This window comes from Brienomyrus brachyistius, chromosome 4 (assembly GCF_023856365.1).
Source record: "Brienomyrus brachyistius isolate T26 chromosome 4, BBRACH_0.4, whole genome shotgun sequence".
Lineage (NCBI taxonomy): Eukaryota > Metazoa > Chordata > Actinopteri > Osteoglossiformes > Mormyridae > Brienomyrus > Brienomyrus brachyistius.
In genome coordinates, this window is record NC_064536.1 from 7,244,438 (window position 1) to 7,261,491 (window position 17,054).

Below are 17,054 nucleotides of genomic sequence, written 5' to 3' on the forward strand. Positions count from 1 at the left end.
AGTATGCTCAGTGCATCTCCCCAGCGCTACAACATTATCGGGCTGGACGATGTACCAGAGTAAAACAATTCATACTAAAACAAGTCAATGGAAAAGGGGAAAGTACCAAATGGACCGCATCAAAAGTATGGTACCTGGTGCGGTAGGAAAGCACCCAGAAGTTTCTGCCCAGATGAAACTCACTTCCTGAAGTTGCATTAACTGAGATGTTTTTTGAGATGTTAAGGGAGGGCAAAAATATGTTCAAAATACATATATAACTAAGTTGGCAGAGTATTCTTTATTTTTTATTTTGACCAACTTCTAAAATTGTGTTGGTAACTAACAGATTTATGCTGAGAAACATCTTTAAGTGTTACAACCCCCTCGATGCATTTTAGAGTGTATAAAACGCCGTTCTGTAATAAAAAAATCACGTATGTTTGGCTGATGTGCGAATCTGTAGGTACTTCTTAATAATATTTAAAATAATATATCGGATAATGCAAATGAATTGTCTACCAAATTTGGTTTTATGAGGCACAAAACGCGCACTTGACCATGAATCCACAGGTGCTGCGCTTCGGCCGCAGATACTCGGATTAAGGACGATGATAAAAACAACACGTCTCTATGTTAAAGCCGGACTTAAAAAGAGGAGGTTCTTTTACGTTAAGGGGCGGGGATTTAAGTGCGAAAGTGAAAGTTTAATTTGAGTGAACGGAAGAAAGACAGAGAGACCTAGCGATTCTCGCTTTAATGTTAAATGATCGTTTTTAACTACCTATAACTCATTTACGTCGCTGCCACAATGTCAAAAACCGCCGTTTTAAAAATAACAAAGACAAATGTCATCAAGGTAAGTAATGAAACACAGGGAAGACTAAAATGAATTGTAAGTATATCTGCAAAACGCGTCTTGTTGCTTTAGCGTAATTGGATTTCAACGCGCTACTGACGACAAATCAAATGATCAGGTAAAAATTGAGTAGAAATCCAAACTAGATGGATAATGTGCTAAATATTCCACCGTGATTACGTGTATCTTAAAACGGTTAAATGGATTATGCATGCGTACCGAAATTTGTATTGACTTTTTAACACAATTTAGGTAAAAATCATATAAAATAACCGCGCATATGTATTTCAAGTACTATACTATATTTCTTGCCGTCTTTGTCTAAAAAACACATAGTCATGCCATCCGCCAACTACCCCCATGGGTACCTAAATCGAAAGTAAATTGTCGCGATCTCCCGGTATTCCCCTAAATACTAATCAGAGAAAGGTAACGTGAACTAACCAAGCCTGTGCACTCTTGTGCATGTCTTTTCAGCTTTAATGTCATTTTATAGCCTAAGTGATATTTCATGGTTGTATAGGCCCATTGTTTTCGCCGTCCGAAGTTTCGCAGACGCGGAAGTTTTGCCATGTGTTATAGGCGAGGCACGGTCATGATTTCACTTAACGTGTAACGTTGTGCTTTTTTCGTCCCAGGTGGATAACTTCGTGCGGTCCATATGCGCACAGGTATCGCTCTGATTCATTTTTTTCGCAGCTTTGGACAGTGATGTAATGATGTTATCTAGTCTGATTTTATGCTCCTCTGGAGTTTCGTTCTTTGATTACATATATCCGCAGGCTTCTATTTGCCTTACGGGTATTTCTCGTGTTAGGGATTGCTGACGTGAATAAATATCGTTCTCTTATAAATGGCTTCTACGCATGCTCATTGACTCGGTTGCTGGTCTGCAGGCAGAGGACCTGTTTTCAAATCGCATTCCTCTGAAGATCGTACAGCTGGACAAAATGCTCAAGGTTGGTCCTCTCAATCAGCCGCATAACGACGTCATAGCAACTGAACAAGGCCGAAGGGGTGTTTGGTTCTGGACGGAAAACATCTGCTGGAATGTATATTTGGATTATTTATTCTTAAATCCCCTCTCCCCGTAGGAGCCTGACTTCTGTATCACTGACCTTGCTGCTCTCCACGCTCCTCTGGAAATTCCTATCCCTGACCCCCCCACACCAGAGGAGGAGGTCAGCTGATGTTGTGTTTCTGTCATGATCCAGACAGCTCTCGGGGGAAGCAGTAAATCGTTACGCAGAAATAAAATGGCTGTAGACGCTCGGCAGTGTCCTTTATCTTTACATTTAACCGCCAATTCTTACTTAGTTATCACTTAGTGACTTTTGCGTACAGTGACCGTACTTGTAAACAGGACTGTATTTGTTTTCTTATGAAATCCAGGAAATGGAAACTGATAAGAATGAGGAGGATGAGAAGAAGAAGAAAAAAGGTAAAATAGACAATGAAGCCGCACCTCCGAGTAGCCCTCTCTCACCTCCCGAGTAGCCCTCTCTCACCTCCCGAGTAGCCCTCTCTCACCTCCCGAGTAGCCCTCTCTCACCTCCCGAGTAGCCCCGTACTTCTGAGTGGCCCTCTCCTCCAAGTAACTCAAACCTCTGTAGGGTTCTGGGTCTAGCCGGCCAGACTGTCACACTTCCCTGTTTGTCCCCGATCAGCCCCAAAGTGCGGCTACATCCCGGGCAATGAGAAAGTGATGAAGCTGCTGGACAGGGTGAAGCCGGAGATCCGGGACCTGAAGGAGACCTGCATCCTGGTGAGTTTGTACAGCAGAGCCGTCCTGCCATCACAGAGCTGCCGGATGCTGCACAGTGGCGGCCGTTAAAATGCAGCCAGCTTATTAATATTATTATTATTATTATTATTATTGATTGGATGGATGGATAGATAATAATAATTTTACAGTAATTCTTTTTTGTTAAAATTCTTTTACATCATTGGCAGCCGCAGTTTATAACACAAATAAAAGATACGAGGTGAAAAATGTGCACTGGAGATTGTGCCAAAAAGGTAAAGGTATAGAAAACATTACATGCACATTAAACACTCAGTGAAGGTTCAAGTTCACAGTGTAATGTTAAGTATTAATTTAGCTATTCTGCTACATAAGACACAGAGCGTTATGCATTTGATGTGTATAGAAGGGTGAACATTCAGGAAGCAAGTAAATAAATACACAGGAGGGACCGGCGAACGAGAGGCGGTCGACGTTTCTGGATGTTGGAGATCAAAGCGACATAAAGACAGACCGCAGGGTCGGGTGCGAGGACGCGGCGGTTACGTGTCGCTCCTTAGCAGCAGGTGGCGCTGTATGCAGCCGCCGTGAGCTTACAGTGACAGACTCTCCTTCCTGCCTCCCCCAGGTCACCTGCTGGATCCAGCACCTCATTCCCAAGATCGAAGACGGCAACGATTTTGGTGTCGCAGTCCAGGTGACGTCAGATGCCGGAGCTGTGCACTTGTCTGTGCTGTAGCTGGGTTACAGACAAGAACGTATTGTCTTTTCAGACAGACGCATGGATAATTCTTTAAATTATGTGCTATTTTGTAGGATCTGCCGTCCAAGATTTACTAGTTACACAGAACCGTGACATTCCATCAGCCGTATTAATCGCACAATAAAATTGACTTTAAAAAAGGGCGTTTTCGAATTCAGTGATGGTTTGTTTGCAGGAAAAAATTCTGGAAAGAATTGTGGCGATAAAGACAAAGCTGGAGGGATTTCAGACCAACATCAACAAGTGAGTTGGGGTTTAACCGACAGCCGTGATCCACGGAGTGACGTTCGTCACGTCTGCCGTTCTGAAATGAACAGCTACCGTGGCACTAAATGGAATGTTGACCGGCTGATGTCAATGCCGCCCTCAGGTATTTCACAGAACGAGGTGATGGTGTAGGAAAAGCTTCCAAAGAAACACATGTGGTGAGTCTAGATCCTTCTCAATATGGTCTTTCGGCATTTAGTGGTGAGTTTCTCGAGTTGTCTTGACGTGTCAGTAAAAGTGATGTTTTGTTTTACGATATGCCTAAGCTGTGTTTTGGAACTGTGAGTCCGTTCTAATTAATGGTGTCTCTCCCCTCTGTCTCCCTCCCCTGTCCCACTCTCAGATGGATTACCGCTCACTGGTCCATGAGAAAGATGAAGCCTTGTACTCTGACATCAGAGTCATGCTCCTGGATGTCCGTGGATACTACGTGAGTGTGGGCGAGGGAAAGGGGGATCTCCGTGGTGACGGAGACATGGAGGGTGGAGAAATGTGCCGATTTGTTAACGTATTAACGTGAAATTTGGGCGGTGTACAGTTTTTGTTTTTACCAAAATTCATGACAAATCATGGGTTTCTCAATATGAAGAAGACAAAGATCGTGCTTGTGGTCTTGGCAAGACCAGTCTTGCTAACTTGCCTCCCAAGAATGAACTTGGGGTGCAATGAATCATGGGATTGGTCTCATTTGGCGAGGATGCATCCGATGTATCCTTGATATTTGGGACGGGGCAAAAAACGACATCTGCGGATTTTTACCATCCTCTGTACTTCTCTTCTTGAGTATTGGAATTGGTCTTTGGCAATGGAAGATGATGTAAATCAGGTACACAAGTACGGTCAAGTCCGCATATTGAGAAACAGCCGTGTGTCCTTCTGACCGGTGCATTGTGGGACTTCTGACATTCTTGTGGGACCTTTCTAATACAGTTTGGGAGCTGAATGTATTTTTAAATGCTATAACAGTTAAAACCATTAATACTATGACAGCTGTAAGTACACTTGGATAATGGATATACTATGATAGTTTATGTGTGCAGGGTTTTCTGAATTGTGGGACATTCGACGTGCTGCTGCCTCGCTGTCCGTCTCTGATTCCTCTCTCTTCTCTCCCCCCCAGGCGGAGCTCTATGACATCATCAGCAAGAATCTGGACAAAGTGACCAACCCCAAAGGGGAGGAGAAGCCTTCCATGTACTAAGGAGGCATGATGGGAAGGGTGGAGGGGTAGAGATGGGGGGGGGGGGGGGGGGCAGGACCCTCAAGCTCATCCCTTTGTGATAGGTGATCACTGCTCTAAAGATGCTTTCTTCTGGTTCAACTGATTTAATAAACACAATACAGGATTTCTCATGCTATAATGGCCATGTGTGACTTTCACTTTGACTCGACTGAATCGCTGCTTTTTTTTTTTTTACAGTTTTATACGGCTATGGTATGTGTGAATGACTCATGTGTTCGGTGTTGAAGGGCTTGGGATTTATGGTTATATAACTGATCATGTTACTACACTGAATGTTAATGTCATGTATAGTCTGTAGAGTAGTTTCATTACAAATGATCACTGACATGCACGGCGATTAGCTTTCTCCTGGGTAAAAGGTGACGTCGCAGAAGTCTTTGTCTTCGCAGGTAAGCTGCTTTCTTAAGTCCTGTCCTTTGTAACTGAAAACGTGCAGGTAACTTAAGCAATATTCAGTATTTTTCGGAAGAACTTAACTTCTTTAATGTAGTTGCTACGTGTATAACACATTAGAAAATTAGTGGAATATATCAGAATTTACTGTGCAGTTCACAATATAATCATACCCTCATACTATTAATTGCTTAATTGGTGTCCCTACTTTTTTTTATACAACAAGTGCGTTTGAGTATCTGCCCCGCAAATAATCAACGTCCATCCTGGGTGTCTTCTGTTTTTAGTCTGGCGCTACCCAGAATATGCTTTGTGCTCAACCAGACTGCATAAGTGGATGTGGAAGACCGATGGATGGATTATTTGCTGCATTACAAATTCATGAAAGTTTTCAGGGTCGGTATTTCTGTGGGTCGCGCAATAAATTTCGGAACCGGAAGAGGGCGCCGCTCCACGTTACGGATGCCGTGACGTCATGCACCAGGGGCAGGACTAAGCAGAGGCGGCCATCGGCTGTCAGGCATCTTGTGCCCGGCCTGTCTTCGCCTCTGCGCCGAGCCCAATCTCCGGAGGCCATGGAGCCGAAGGGCGGCGCCGTCCTACATGTTGTGGTGGTGGGATTTCACCACAAGAAGGGCGGCCAGGTAAGAACGCCCGCCACCGAGGGTTTTACCTGCGTGGTGGCTTCCGGGGTTCGGCGAATGCAGTGCGGATCCGGATCCACACTAGCGCGGCGCGTCTGTCCGGCCGGGACCAGTCCCGAATCAGGAAGCAGGACCACGTCTCTGAAGACCTGGAACTGATGCGGCATCTGCGACATCAGACACACACAAGGCGCTGCAGTCCCTCTGCGTGCCTTTTTACGGTGTATCGCAATAAACGGGATCGGAACCAGAGTTTCCGTGCGAATAGTGTTTGAGTGAGACACCCAGCGTATTCACTGCTTTTTACTGCAACAATATGACAAGTGTAGTGCAAGAGTATTGCGTCATGATATCTTTGACAGATCGCGCCACACACGTGTGCAAAGAATAGATTTCCGCTTTTTTTTAAAGCAGATACTATTTTTTTTCCTCAATATTGTGTTGTTATTTATGCTGTTTGGCTGTCAGACAATAATAAGAGCTATAAGACTCATTGTAGCATAAAAACAAAGGAACACAGTATCATTTGTTAATTGAATTTATTAATATTTCAGCCTTTATTCATCTAAACAGTTTTGTCGAGGATTTTAGGTTTATGGTGGGAGTGAATGTTATTACAGCTGTGTGTTAATCTTATGTGGCATACTTAGTGTCAGAATATCCCTGTGGGACTGAATCGGACCATGTAGGATCAGGGTGAAAGGTCTGTGTAAATACAGCCACGTGCTTGAAACCTGATCGCACCGGCAGGGACAGAGATGCTGTGGTCCTCCGCATGCCTGGAGTCACCCACCTGTCTCCACATCTCCCCCGCAGGTGGAGTTCTCATACCCCCCGCTTGCCTCTCAGGACGGCTCTGAGCGTGGTGTCCTGCCTGAGGAATGGAAATACCTGCCGTTTCTAGCCCTGCCTGATGGGGCACACAACTACCAAGAAGGTACGTACTTAATAGCCTGGGAAATGCCATAATCCAGACAGACTCACAGTGTGGTTCACATCCATCCACTTGCCAGTTCAGTCATCTACCCATCCATCCATCTTCTTTTTTCTTGGCCTGGCGAGGGTCACAGTCACTTGCAAGACTATCATATAAGACTGAAGCATATCGTGATGTACCCTGTATATTTACAGCTTTTGTTATCGATGGGTAATGAGCAGTTTTATTAATTCGTGGATGAGGTGCAGGTGTTTTTGGCGTTGAATATTTTGCTGTTAAAATGCCTTTCAACATTGATACATTTCCGAAAAATATAGCAAAGTGTTCGTACCCCAGATGTTCCCAACGGCAGCTGTTAAGTTCGCCATGTGACGTCTGTCACTTTCACCTCACGCGCTCCAGGTTGGGGGTGTCTATCCTGTGGGAAATGCAGCACACATAAATAACTGCAGTGTATTTGTGCCGCCGGCTCGTTGGAGCGGGAGAATAATAAAACGCGGGTGAAGCCGAGTCCCACGTCTCACGCCGGCAGCTTTGGCTGCTTACTGTGGCGAAGCCTGACTTTGGCTTGAGGTGACTCCCACAGGCCACACACTTGTTATAGGCAGAGTTGGGTAATTCAGGGCCAGAGTGTAAAAGTCCAGACCGGGATTTTGTTTCAACCAACCAGTTGAACGTTCAGTGACTGTGACTCTTTATGCTCAACTGGTTGGTTGAAACAAAATCCTAATCTGGATTTTCACTCCCTGGACCTGAATTACCCAACTCTGGCTGCAGCGTATCGTGTAGCTCAGGGCAGGTCTGAAGTGGTCATATGGACAGTGGATTTACTTGATACACAAAAACACGTTACACTCATTTGTAAGTCATACATAAGTAGATAGTATCGTATACTATCATATGTATGTGCACAAAACCTGGACATCTTTATCCCCATTGCATCATTTTTTTTACTTATTGTTTACTTCCTCTTATATTGCATTGTAGTGTCTTTTATGGCATTACTGTTTGTATTACACTGCTGTTTGTCCTGTATTGCCCTGCTGTCTGTCCTGTATTGCCCTGCTGTCTGTCCTGTATTGCCCTGCTGTCTGTCCTGTATTGCACTGCAGTCTGCCCTGTATTGCACTGCAGTCTGCCCTGTATTGCACTGTAGTCTGTCCTGTATTGCACTGCTGTCTGCCCTGTATTGCACTGCTGTCTGCCCTGTATTGCACTGCTGTCTGCCCTGTATTGCACTGCAGTCCGTCCTGTATTGCACTGCAGTCCGTCCTGTATTGCACTGCAGTCCGTCCTGTATTGCACTGCAGTCCGTCCTGTATTGCACTGCTGTCCGCCCTGTATTGCACTGCTGTCCGCCCTGTATTGCACTGCTGTCCGCCCTGTATTGCACTGCTGTCCGCCCTGTATTGCACTGCTGTCCGCCCTGTATTGCCCTGCTGTCTGTCCTCTTGTCCCCCCATACACCAGTCCCGCCCCCTGCAACTGTAACATAAGAATTTTACTGTGGTCCTCTGATGACGAATAACAAACTTCAAACTTGTATGCAGTGTGTGTGTGTGTGTGTGTGTGTGTGTATGCGCATAGAAGTGAATGAGCGGGCCCCATAAGGATAGGCATACCCTACGTGTGTGTGTGTGTGTGCGCACATGTATATATATTAGCAGTACATCTATAAAGCAACATGAATGTGAAATATGGTACATGGCTGTGACACTATTTCTTTCCCCGTCGTAAACAGACACTGTGTATTTCCACTTGCCGCCTCTGGGGGACGAAGCGGACTGCGTGTATGGGGTCTCCTGTTACCGGCAGATTGAGGCCAAGGTTGGTCCCTCTCCACGGAGTATTTTCCTCCTTAGAAGACGCTGAAATGGACCTGATATACAAAGTCTCATTCAGGGATGAGCTGAGGGTTGTGGGATGTAACCACACACCTTCTACACTGTGGAATAAAAGTGTCAGAGATTCCTGTCATACCCTAATCCGTCCATATCTTCCATTTTGTGTTATTAAAACACAAGCAGCCAGTGTGGATGGAAGTTATGAGGGCGACCCATGTGTATAGTTCTCAAACCTGACCTGGAGTGGGGGGGGTCAGTGTACAGCTCAGAGGGTTTGCATGATATTCCTGTGTTGGGAAGGTTATTGGTTCAAATCTCAGGGTCAGCAGGGTGATGCCACCGTTGGCTCTCTGGGCAAGACCTTTAAGCCCCAGTGACTGTCCAGCTCTGCGTTCACAAAATGTACAGCACTTTGAATAAAGCATCTAATGAATAAATAAATAGCAATTTCTTTAGCCTGACCGAGGCCTAAAGCACGAGACTGAGGTGCCAGTGATTTGATAGCCGAGCTAATTTCCTCAGCCCTTTCTCCTCAGTCACAGATGTGATGGTTTGCCTTGTGGTAATTATTTCTGCTGCAGGTCCTCAAGGTCCGCCAGGAGGACGTCACCAGGGAAACCGTGCAGAAGAGCGTGTGCATCCTCAGCAGGGTGGTGAGTCAGCGCTGCTGCCGTTTCGCTGAGTCATGCAGCCCCCGGACTGTTCCCATTGGTCGGGAACCCAGAGGGAACTGGATTATTTTCAGTGCGCCAGTCATGTCCAGGTGCACTGCTGTGGCCGGGCGTTGTGGCTCTGTGCAGCTGGCCAGCTTTTAGATGTGAAAACAGCCAGCAGAGGTTAAGTCATTATCTGCATGTTTAGCATCCTCGCAAAGAAGGGCCACGTTACCTGCAGGGGGACGACTGGAAACCGGATCTTCCGTTTTCTCTGTCCTGAGCGGGGTGGAGGTGTTTCTCACTGCTAGAAGGAGGAGGAATCCCTGAATAGAGTTACATGGGTGTAGTTACTAATCTCACAAACAGGATGCCTTGCAGGTGGCACAATGGTAGCTTCATATCTCTTTGGCAGGTCGACTCCCTGTCTGTTCTTTGCTTGGGTGTCGTTTGCATATATGCCTTATGTCCCACAGTTGTGACGTTATGGTCATTGCCACTTGCGTGTCCCTCTTAATGGGCTGGAATCCCATATAGGCTGTGCTGCAGTCTAATTCATTGGATTAGCTCTAGTCTGCCAACCCCCTATCCCTCCCCAACCCCATTCAGGATTAGTGGCGGGAAGGTAAATAGATGGCCGTCCTTCCTCCACGACCTGAGGACAGTCGTCTCATTATTTCTGGCTTGACTGCTTCATCCTGGTCCATTAATTCAGCCAAGTAGGATCATCACTGCGACCTCTGCGTAAACATACTTCATAAACTGCGCCTTGGTCCTCAGCCGCGTCCCTCGCCTTTGAGGATGGTGTCGTCAGCGTTCTCATCAAGTTGCCGAAGTGCCGGAAATGGCTGAAGCCGCTTAATTTCATTTCCTTTGTACCTCATTAGAAATCACAAGAGATAGTGATTAAGGATGTGAGGGTTTTAAATGCCCGGCTGCCGGCCTTTGCTGCTGTTTGAAGTCTCCGTTGGGACCAGCAACCTGAGTATCTAACTGGATATGCAGTACAGCAAAAAATATGGTCAAAAATCTAAATGAAATTGAGGATATTGATTGTGAAATTTTATGACTCTTTTCCTCAATGGTATTTCAGCAGTTTCAGCCATGTTTGGAAACTCAGCTTAACCCTACAAACACTTTAGTGGAGAATGACCACCAAGAGTACATGTAGAAACTAAAGACGCCCAATGACCTGCCTATGTGGAACACCTGCTGTTTTGTGTTGTGTTCAGTGATCTCTTTTATGACTGGGCACACCTCCCATTGTCACCTATTCATCCAACTCAATGAACGGCCAGGTGTACAGTAATTGTTTGAAGAAAATAAATGACATAATTTCAAAACAATTCCAAAATATGTTTTGGCTAAAACGTTTTCCTGTTTCTTTACATGACATGCATAATACTAACATTTTAGATGCTTTTTAAAGTTTGTTTTTCAATATCCTCATTCCCATTTCCATTTTTGACAGTTTTTTTTCACAGTGTACAAATAATTTCCTGGCTACACTGTATGTGTAAATGAAATGAAGTGTTGAGGAAAAGCACATATTGACACATTAAAATAAAATGATTAAAATGTCTTTCAGCCACTATATGGCCTGATCCAAGCAAAACTGCAGCTCATCACTCATGCCTACTTCGAGGAGAAAGATTTCTCTCAGATATCTATTTTGAAGGTAAGCCAAGTTCTACACATTACCTGACCATTAGCCATGTGTCGACCTGGGTTCGAGTCTCCGCCTGGGTCACATGTGTGTGGAGTTTGCATGTTCTCCCCATGTCGTCGTGGGGTTTCCTCCGGGTACTCCGGTTTCCCCCCACAGTCCAAAAACATGCTGAGGCTAATTGGAGTTGCTAAATTGCCCGTAGGAATGCATGTGTGAGTGAATGGTGTGTGAGTGTGCCCTGCGATGGGCTGGCCCCCCATCCTGGGTTGTTCCCTGCCTCGTGCCCAGTGCTTCCGGGATAGGCTCCGGACCCCCCGCGACCCAGTAGGATAAGCACTTTGGAAAATGGATGGATGGATGGATGGATGGATGGATAGCCATGTGTCGATCGCTTGAGATTCCTTATGATGGTGAAAGCTGGGTACCGAATTTGACTGTCCCTCTTTTACCTTGTTCCCCGGCAGTGTTATGTAATGTCTGGGATTCCCTTGCTGACCATTGTTATCCCCACTCTAGGAGCTGTATGATCACATGAACAACTCGCTGAGCTGCAGTAGGACCATCGAGTCCCAGGTTTACTTGGGTAAGAGTCTCCCGATGCGTACGTTCGCCTCTCAGAGCTCTGGCGTGCAGAGGATCTGCATGGAGACGCATGGGTGTAGCGCCCCCCTGTGGCGTGTAGCTGAGCTTCTCCTCGGAGCCAAACACAGACATACTTGTTCGGGCAGATTGGATGGTCTGGGTGTGTCCCGGCTGAATTTACGCATTAGCTTGGAAAAAAAAAACTTGTTTTCATGATCATGTCTTTGTAGGTTTGTCACCCACGGATTTAATACTTCACTTTCGACATAAGGTAAATAATACTCCTGAAAATAATACTCCTGAAAATAATACTCCTTATACCTCAGCAGTGTTTCGGAAGGTTCACACCATTCTCTCTCTTTAGGTCCTGATTCTTTTCAAGTTGATCTTACTTGAGAAAAAGGTATGGAAAGTTTTCAATAAGCTTCTGAAAGTCAGGGAGGTGCGTGTACAGTGACTTTGCCGAGTCGAGATTATGTGCAATTATCTCAGGAATAGATGTTTCATAGTGACACGTTGTTGTCAGATTAATTAATCCATTGCTCCCCGTTCTTTTCAGGTTCTTTTTTATGTTTCTCCAGTCAGCAGATTAGTTGGAGTCTTGATGACTCTCTTGTCGCTTTTTCCCGGTAAGGAAAATGCCGATTATTAAATCAACTTTTTAACGTGCATGTGCCCCATCACTGTCACAGACAGGAAGTTGGGGCCAGGTACTTCCTGAAGAGAGACCATTTTAACTGTACTGTTTGATCTCCCTTGGGACTTGCTGTGTGGCAGGGATGATTGAGCGTGGGCTGACCAGCTGCTCACGCTACAAATCCAGGGGCAGCGTGTCCCGGGAAGCAGGACCTGAGGAATTTGTCGCTATCTCTGCGGAGGATGTTGCCAGTGGAGAGCTTGAGCCTGGAGAGGACAGCGCCTGTGAGGAGAGGGTACCCCGGAGCTCGCTGGAGCCGGCAGCGAAGGGCTCGCCGGAGTCCTCAGAGAGCGACTGGGAGACGCTAGACCCCAGTGTGTTGGAGGACGATTCCCAAAACGGCAGCAGGCAGACGGGATCTTTGGTCACGGCCCAGCCGCAGTCCGCTAGCAGCGATTCCCCAGACCTGGAATCTGGGCTGCAAGAGGACCAATTCGGCCAGCCCCTTGCCATCTTCACCAAGGTACCATGAGAGGTTCTGTTTGAGGGTCATCTCCATGACTCTGTCATCGAGTCCCCTCTCAGCGTCAGCCATTAAGCTCAGCATCATTTTGGTTGCCAGGGTTACCTCTGCATGCCGTACATGGCCCTGCAGCAGCACCACCTGCTGTCAGATGCGACAGTGCGTGGCTTTGTTGCTGGGGCGACCAACATCCTCTTCCGGCAGCAGCGGGATTTGAGCGATGCTGTGGTGGATGTGAGTTGACGTCTCCTTTGAGACCTGAGAGTCATAGGTGGAGATTCCAGTAGACATCCCCAGTATTTCCAGTGGTCTGTAGGATCTTTGGTCAGGCCTGTTGTACCGCCAGGTGGAGGAAGCCAACATCTGCGTGCAGGACCTTGAGCTGCGGAAGATCCTGAGTCTGACCACGGCAGACCTGCGTTTTATGGACTACCTGGTCCGGCGTGTGACGGAGACACGAGAGAGCGCCCACCTGGGTGGTACCGGCTGGGAGGGAGGGGACGAGTGGATCCGGGCCCAGTTCAGACTCTACATACACTCCCTGTTATGCGCCAGCCAGCACCAGGAAGGTGAATCCTGTCCCTGGTTCCATTTGTCTTACTAATCCTCTCTTCCAGTGTTGCCGGAATTCCAGTGGTCACTGGGAAACGTGAAATTTGTTTATCATGTTTTCTTTTCACAAGTGGCAACAAAATTAGCCTGATATAGAAAAATTACGAAAGTGTGTCGCAGTTTGACCTGGAACTACCCAGGTTGATGTTAATGCGTGAGGCCATTCACAGCCCCCCCCCCCCCCCACCCTTCTCATCTTTCTGCAGACAACGAGAAACTGCGGGCTGATTACGGTGCGTCCTTCGTCTCTGCATGGAGGGTCACCAACAACTACAGGGTGTGGAGCAGCAAAGTGCGTCCGGCCGTGTCTGAGATCAGCCCAGGGTAGGTCGAGCATTTTTAGCTGCTAGGGAGGGGTTGGGGGTGGAGAGGAGGGGGAACTCGCTGGGATAATATTGACCGACTGACGGCCACGTGTCGCTCCCCTCAGGCATCCGTTCCAGGGACCATACAGCGCGGCTGATGTGAAGCTTAGGCTCTCGCAGTGAGTGTTCCTTTAATGCTCTTTTCTGCTTCATAATGTTTCCGTTTGGTCTGTTTCATGCACCATAAAAAGATGAATATGGAGTCGTTTTCACAGCCATTTGAAAATGAAGGGGTTATGATATTAGTGTTATTAAATAATAAATGAGATGCGTGCGGGTCTTTGCTTGAATGACATCCTCAAACTTTTAGTGGCGTCTCCAAGGAAACAGGAGTCCAGTACCATGGATATGAGTGCAGAGCTAATGAGGTTTAGGATGTGATCAGGCATTAATATTTTAATTAGATGGGACGAGAGAGGTGTTTGCTAGACGTAACCATTGAGGAGCTTTCTTTGACACACATGGAGAGTAGGGCAGTCATGCTCAGCCAATCACGGGCTGGTTTAAAACACCTCCCATTGGCCACTTCGAGGTTGCTATTGGATTAAAGGCAGTAACTGGTCCCTGTGTTCCCAGCTCCATGCAGAACAGCGAGAGAGGGATGAAACTGGGAAAAGCCATGATGAGTACCAGCCAGAGCGTCTACCAGACGGGGAAGGCCGTGGGTGAGGTCTGGGACCCAGTTTCCCGTGATACCTTTTGATCTATTTCTTTCTTATATTTTTTCATTTTTTTGGTGCAGTCTGGAAAATATCATGAAAATCACCTCAAACAAACTTGTTCCGAGTTTAATTCGGCATTAAACAGCCATTTCTCAGTTTGTGTTTAGTGACTAATTTTGCAGGCCATTCGTAGATCTAGCATGTAGATGTAGAAGACACGCCCCCGGTTGATGTAATTTGCTACTGTTCTTGTCCAACTGCAGGCCAGTCCATGGGTGGGGCACTTAACAGTGCCAAGTCTGCCGTGTCCTCCTGGTTCTCGTCGCTGACCCAGCCCGCAGCCATTACCGACGCCAGCGTCGCTGGACCACCAACCCGGAAGCAATAATGGCCACCCCCCCCCCCACTCTCTCCTTGAAGCTGAAGCGTCTCCGAGTTCAGCCCCCCGCGAGTAATGGGGCTGGGTGGTGTGGGAGGCAGTAGGGCACCTGGAAAACATTTCTCTCTCTCTCTCTCTCTCCCCCCCCTCCCGGCCCCACCCGCTACTCAGAGTGAAAAGGCGTGATGACATACAGGGTAGTGCAGGTCCTTATCAGTGGGGTTTAAACACATAGGAGGCCCTTCGTGTTGGTATGATCCCTGTGTGCCATTTTCCTGACGGACATTTCATGTAAGATAAAGCAGAAAATGCACTAATGTTCCGTAAATCCAGTGGTGTGGCGATGGAACGGAACATCGTCGATGCGTATTTCTTCACGAATGCTGTACGATGCCTTACGAAGGCTGGAGTCACGGTGACTCTGAGCTCATTTGCAGGTCTGTGGAAGTTTTGCTTTTAATGTTAGGTGTGGATTGAACTAATGCAAAGTGGGATCGCTTACTGACGCCAATATTACTTATTTTATACTTTGAATCGCTCAGAAAAAAAAAAGCATGCTAGGTTCTAAGGTCATCGGTGTTAAGGTAAATGTTCAAATAACGGAGTCCTTGGCCCAGAATGCAGTCTCAGACCATTAATGGATCATCTTGGTCTTAAATTGTTCTTAAATACTGTTAGTCTTGGATGTTTTAATGTATTGCTTATCCCAGGCTTCTGCTTCTGGTTCATAGAAATTGGCTGTGGGTACGGATTTAGATTCTACTGGGGAATTTGAGCTCTTCAATGAACTTAGTTGAGTGTCCCTAAAAGGCTACACGTTCTGTGGTGTTTGAGGTCATGGATGCTGGGGTAGGTGATTAACCTGAACAGCTTTTGGTAAATTATCCAGCCATACAAGTAAAATCTGTAAGTCCTGCTTGATAAAAGTATCAACTTAACCAGAACGAACTGTAGATGTCTTACTTATTTAAACTTTTACATGCCTTTTGGGACCTCAGTGATTCTGCGTCACCTACTTCTCTTGTAGACCACAAGGCCAAATGAGCTGGGGGGGGGCTGCATGGGGACCGTGTCCACACCCAATGTGCCATTGTGAGAAGATCCAAGTGCCCCCCCCCCCCCCAGCTGAACCTAGCCATCGAGTGATTGTTTTGCCTGCTTATTAAACCAAACTGGAAACACCAGCTTCAGCATCTTAATAAAAGCCCCCCGTCACGTTGTTCTTTTCCTTATGAAGCTGCAGCCCTCTCTTCACACGCAGTATGAGGTTTTCGCAGTGGAGAGTCTATGGGTTACTGTTTAAATGCATGTATTTTACATTCATATCCACCTGGCCATCCTCTGTACCAGGGGCAATTCAAGGATTTTACACCCTTTGGGCAGCTTAGCCCCCAAGAAATATGGGATGATATCGCTAGATGGAATTTAAAATAAGTTTTGGGGGGGTTAAGCCCCCCTAAATAGGTTCTAGAATCACAACATACATATAATCCGGTACGTGCAGAAAAAACATGCAAATTCCACACAGACACTGAGCAGGCATGGGATTCGAACTTAAAACCCTCAGGGTGTGAGGTTACAGTGTTGACTAATGAATGAATCAGAGGGTATTTTTACATTAAAGAAAATACCTGTTTTCCATCATCAAAAAATGCATATTAGAAAACCTGCAATCATTCTCATTAAACTGATCATGATAATTGTGTAACTAACCGGAGTGATATGGTCTCAGCCCTCTGGGGTGGCGTGAGAGAATCAAAGGCCTCCAGATGGTACTCAGATCTGTAGCTGGAGGAGAACGGATAGAGAAGCCGGCCGAACACCAGGCAGATGTGAACACGCCTTCATCCCGTACATGTTAATCTGCAGCCACATCTGCGCGGTCGACTTCATCTCCGAAGCCACCGAGCGCGGTCCGAGAAATCCGAAACATATTTCCAACATCTGTCCTGCCTCAAAGGCGAGTTGTCTCTAGTTCACAAGTATTTCCTGGCGGATTCGTTGTAAAAAGAAGCATCTGGTCTGCGGATAGGCGGAAGGACCAAGTCGTTTCAGGTGAGATTTATTTCCCAGATCTGGCTGCAGTAAGGGTGGATGTGAGTGCACGCCCTGCGATGGCCTGACAGTCTGGGCCAGGATGTTCCTCTGTCTCATACCGTGTAAGTGCTGGGAAAGACTCCAGACTTACTGTCATCCTGTACTGGATACGGGACTGCGCACGATGGATAGATCCTGCATAAAAGGACCTAAGAGACTCACATGCTCGGTTATTCAGCAGTGCGTGTTGGGAAAGTCCGGC

The 17,054-nt window shown here is 46.6% G+C and overlaps 2 protein-coding genes across 3 annotated transcripts; both read left to right on the forward strand.

Moving 5' to 3' along the window:
- Nucleotides 1-651: 651 nt before the first annotated feature.
- Nucleotides 652-4,860, forward strand: psme2 (proteasome activator subunit 2). The gene is made up of 11 exons (XM_049010255.1): nucleotides 652-838; nucleotides 1,477-1,509; nucleotides 1,735-1,797; nucleotides 1,933-2,019; nucleotides 2,231-2,279; nucleotides 2,506-2,603; nucleotides 3,211-3,279; nucleotides 3,521-3,588; nucleotides 3,716-3,770; nucleotides 3,956-4,042; nucleotides 4,733-4,860. Exons 1-11 carry the CDS (start codon nucleotides 791-793, stop codon nucleotides 4,811-4,813), a joined length of 738 nt encoding a protein of 245 aa, XP_048866212.1. The 5' UTR covers nucleotides 652-790; the 3' UTR covers nucleotides 4,814-4,860.
- LOC125739795 (late secretory pathway protein AVL9 homolog) lies at nucleotides 4,854-15,699 on the forward strand. 2 transcript variants are annotated; one of them, XM_049010253.1, is made up of 16 exons: nucleotides 4,854-5,892; nucleotides 6,709-6,829; nucleotides 8,571-8,656; nucleotides 9,255-9,326; nucleotides 10,915-11,004; nucleotides 11,512-11,578; nucleotides 11,808-11,848; nucleotides 11,942-11,980; nucleotides 12,137-12,206; nucleotides 12,355-12,737; nucleotides 12,837-12,971; nucleotides 13,084-13,306; nucleotides 13,556-13,673; nucleotides 13,780-13,833; nucleotides 14,291-14,384; nucleotides 14,640-15,699. In XM_049010253.1, exons 1-16 carry the CDS (start codon nucleotides 5,554-5,556, stop codon nucleotides 14,703-14,705), a joined length of 1,998 nt encoding a protein of 665 aa, XP_048866210.1. In that variant the 5' UTR covers nucleotides 4,854-5,553; the 3' UTR covers nucleotides 14,706-15,699. The 2 variants fall into 2 exon arrangements, with proteins under 2 accessions (XP_048866210.1, XP_048866209.1); XM_049010252.1 differs by having other exon boundaries at nucleotides 14,291-14,379.
- Nucleotides 15,700-17,054: the final 1,355 nt, after the last annotated feature.

What these genes read in the sequence shown, in the direction of transcription:
- LOC125739795 (XM_049010252.1), top strand. Translation starts at nt 5,554, where the DNA reads ATGCTTTGTGCTCAACCAGACTGCATAAGTGGATGTGGAAGACCGATG. An exon ending in ACCGGCAGATTGAGGCCAAG is followed by an intron (nt 8,657 to 9,254) that starts GTTGGTCCCTCT and finishes TTTCTGCTGCAG; the next exon opens with GTCCTCAAGGTCCGCCAGGA. An exon ending in GTGTCTGAGATCAGCCCAGG is followed by an intron (nt 13,674 to 13,779) that starts GTAGGTCGAGCA and finishes CGCTCCCCTCAG; the next exon opens with GCATCCGTTCCAGGGACCAT.
- psme2 (XM_049010255.1), top strand. Translation starts at nt 791, where the DNA reads ATGTCAAAAACCGCCGTTTTAAAAATAACAAAGACAAATGTCATCAAG. An exon ending in TGAGAAGAAGAAGAAAAAAG is followed by an intron (nt 2,280 to 2,505) that starts GTAAAATAGACA and finishes GTCCCCGATCAG; the next exon opens with CCCCAAAGTGCGGCTACATC. An exon ending in TGAAGGAGACCTGCATCCTG is followed by an intron (nt 2,604 to 3,210) that starts GTGAGTTTGTAC and finishes TGCCTCCCCCAG; the next exon opens with GTCACCTGCTGGATCCAGCA.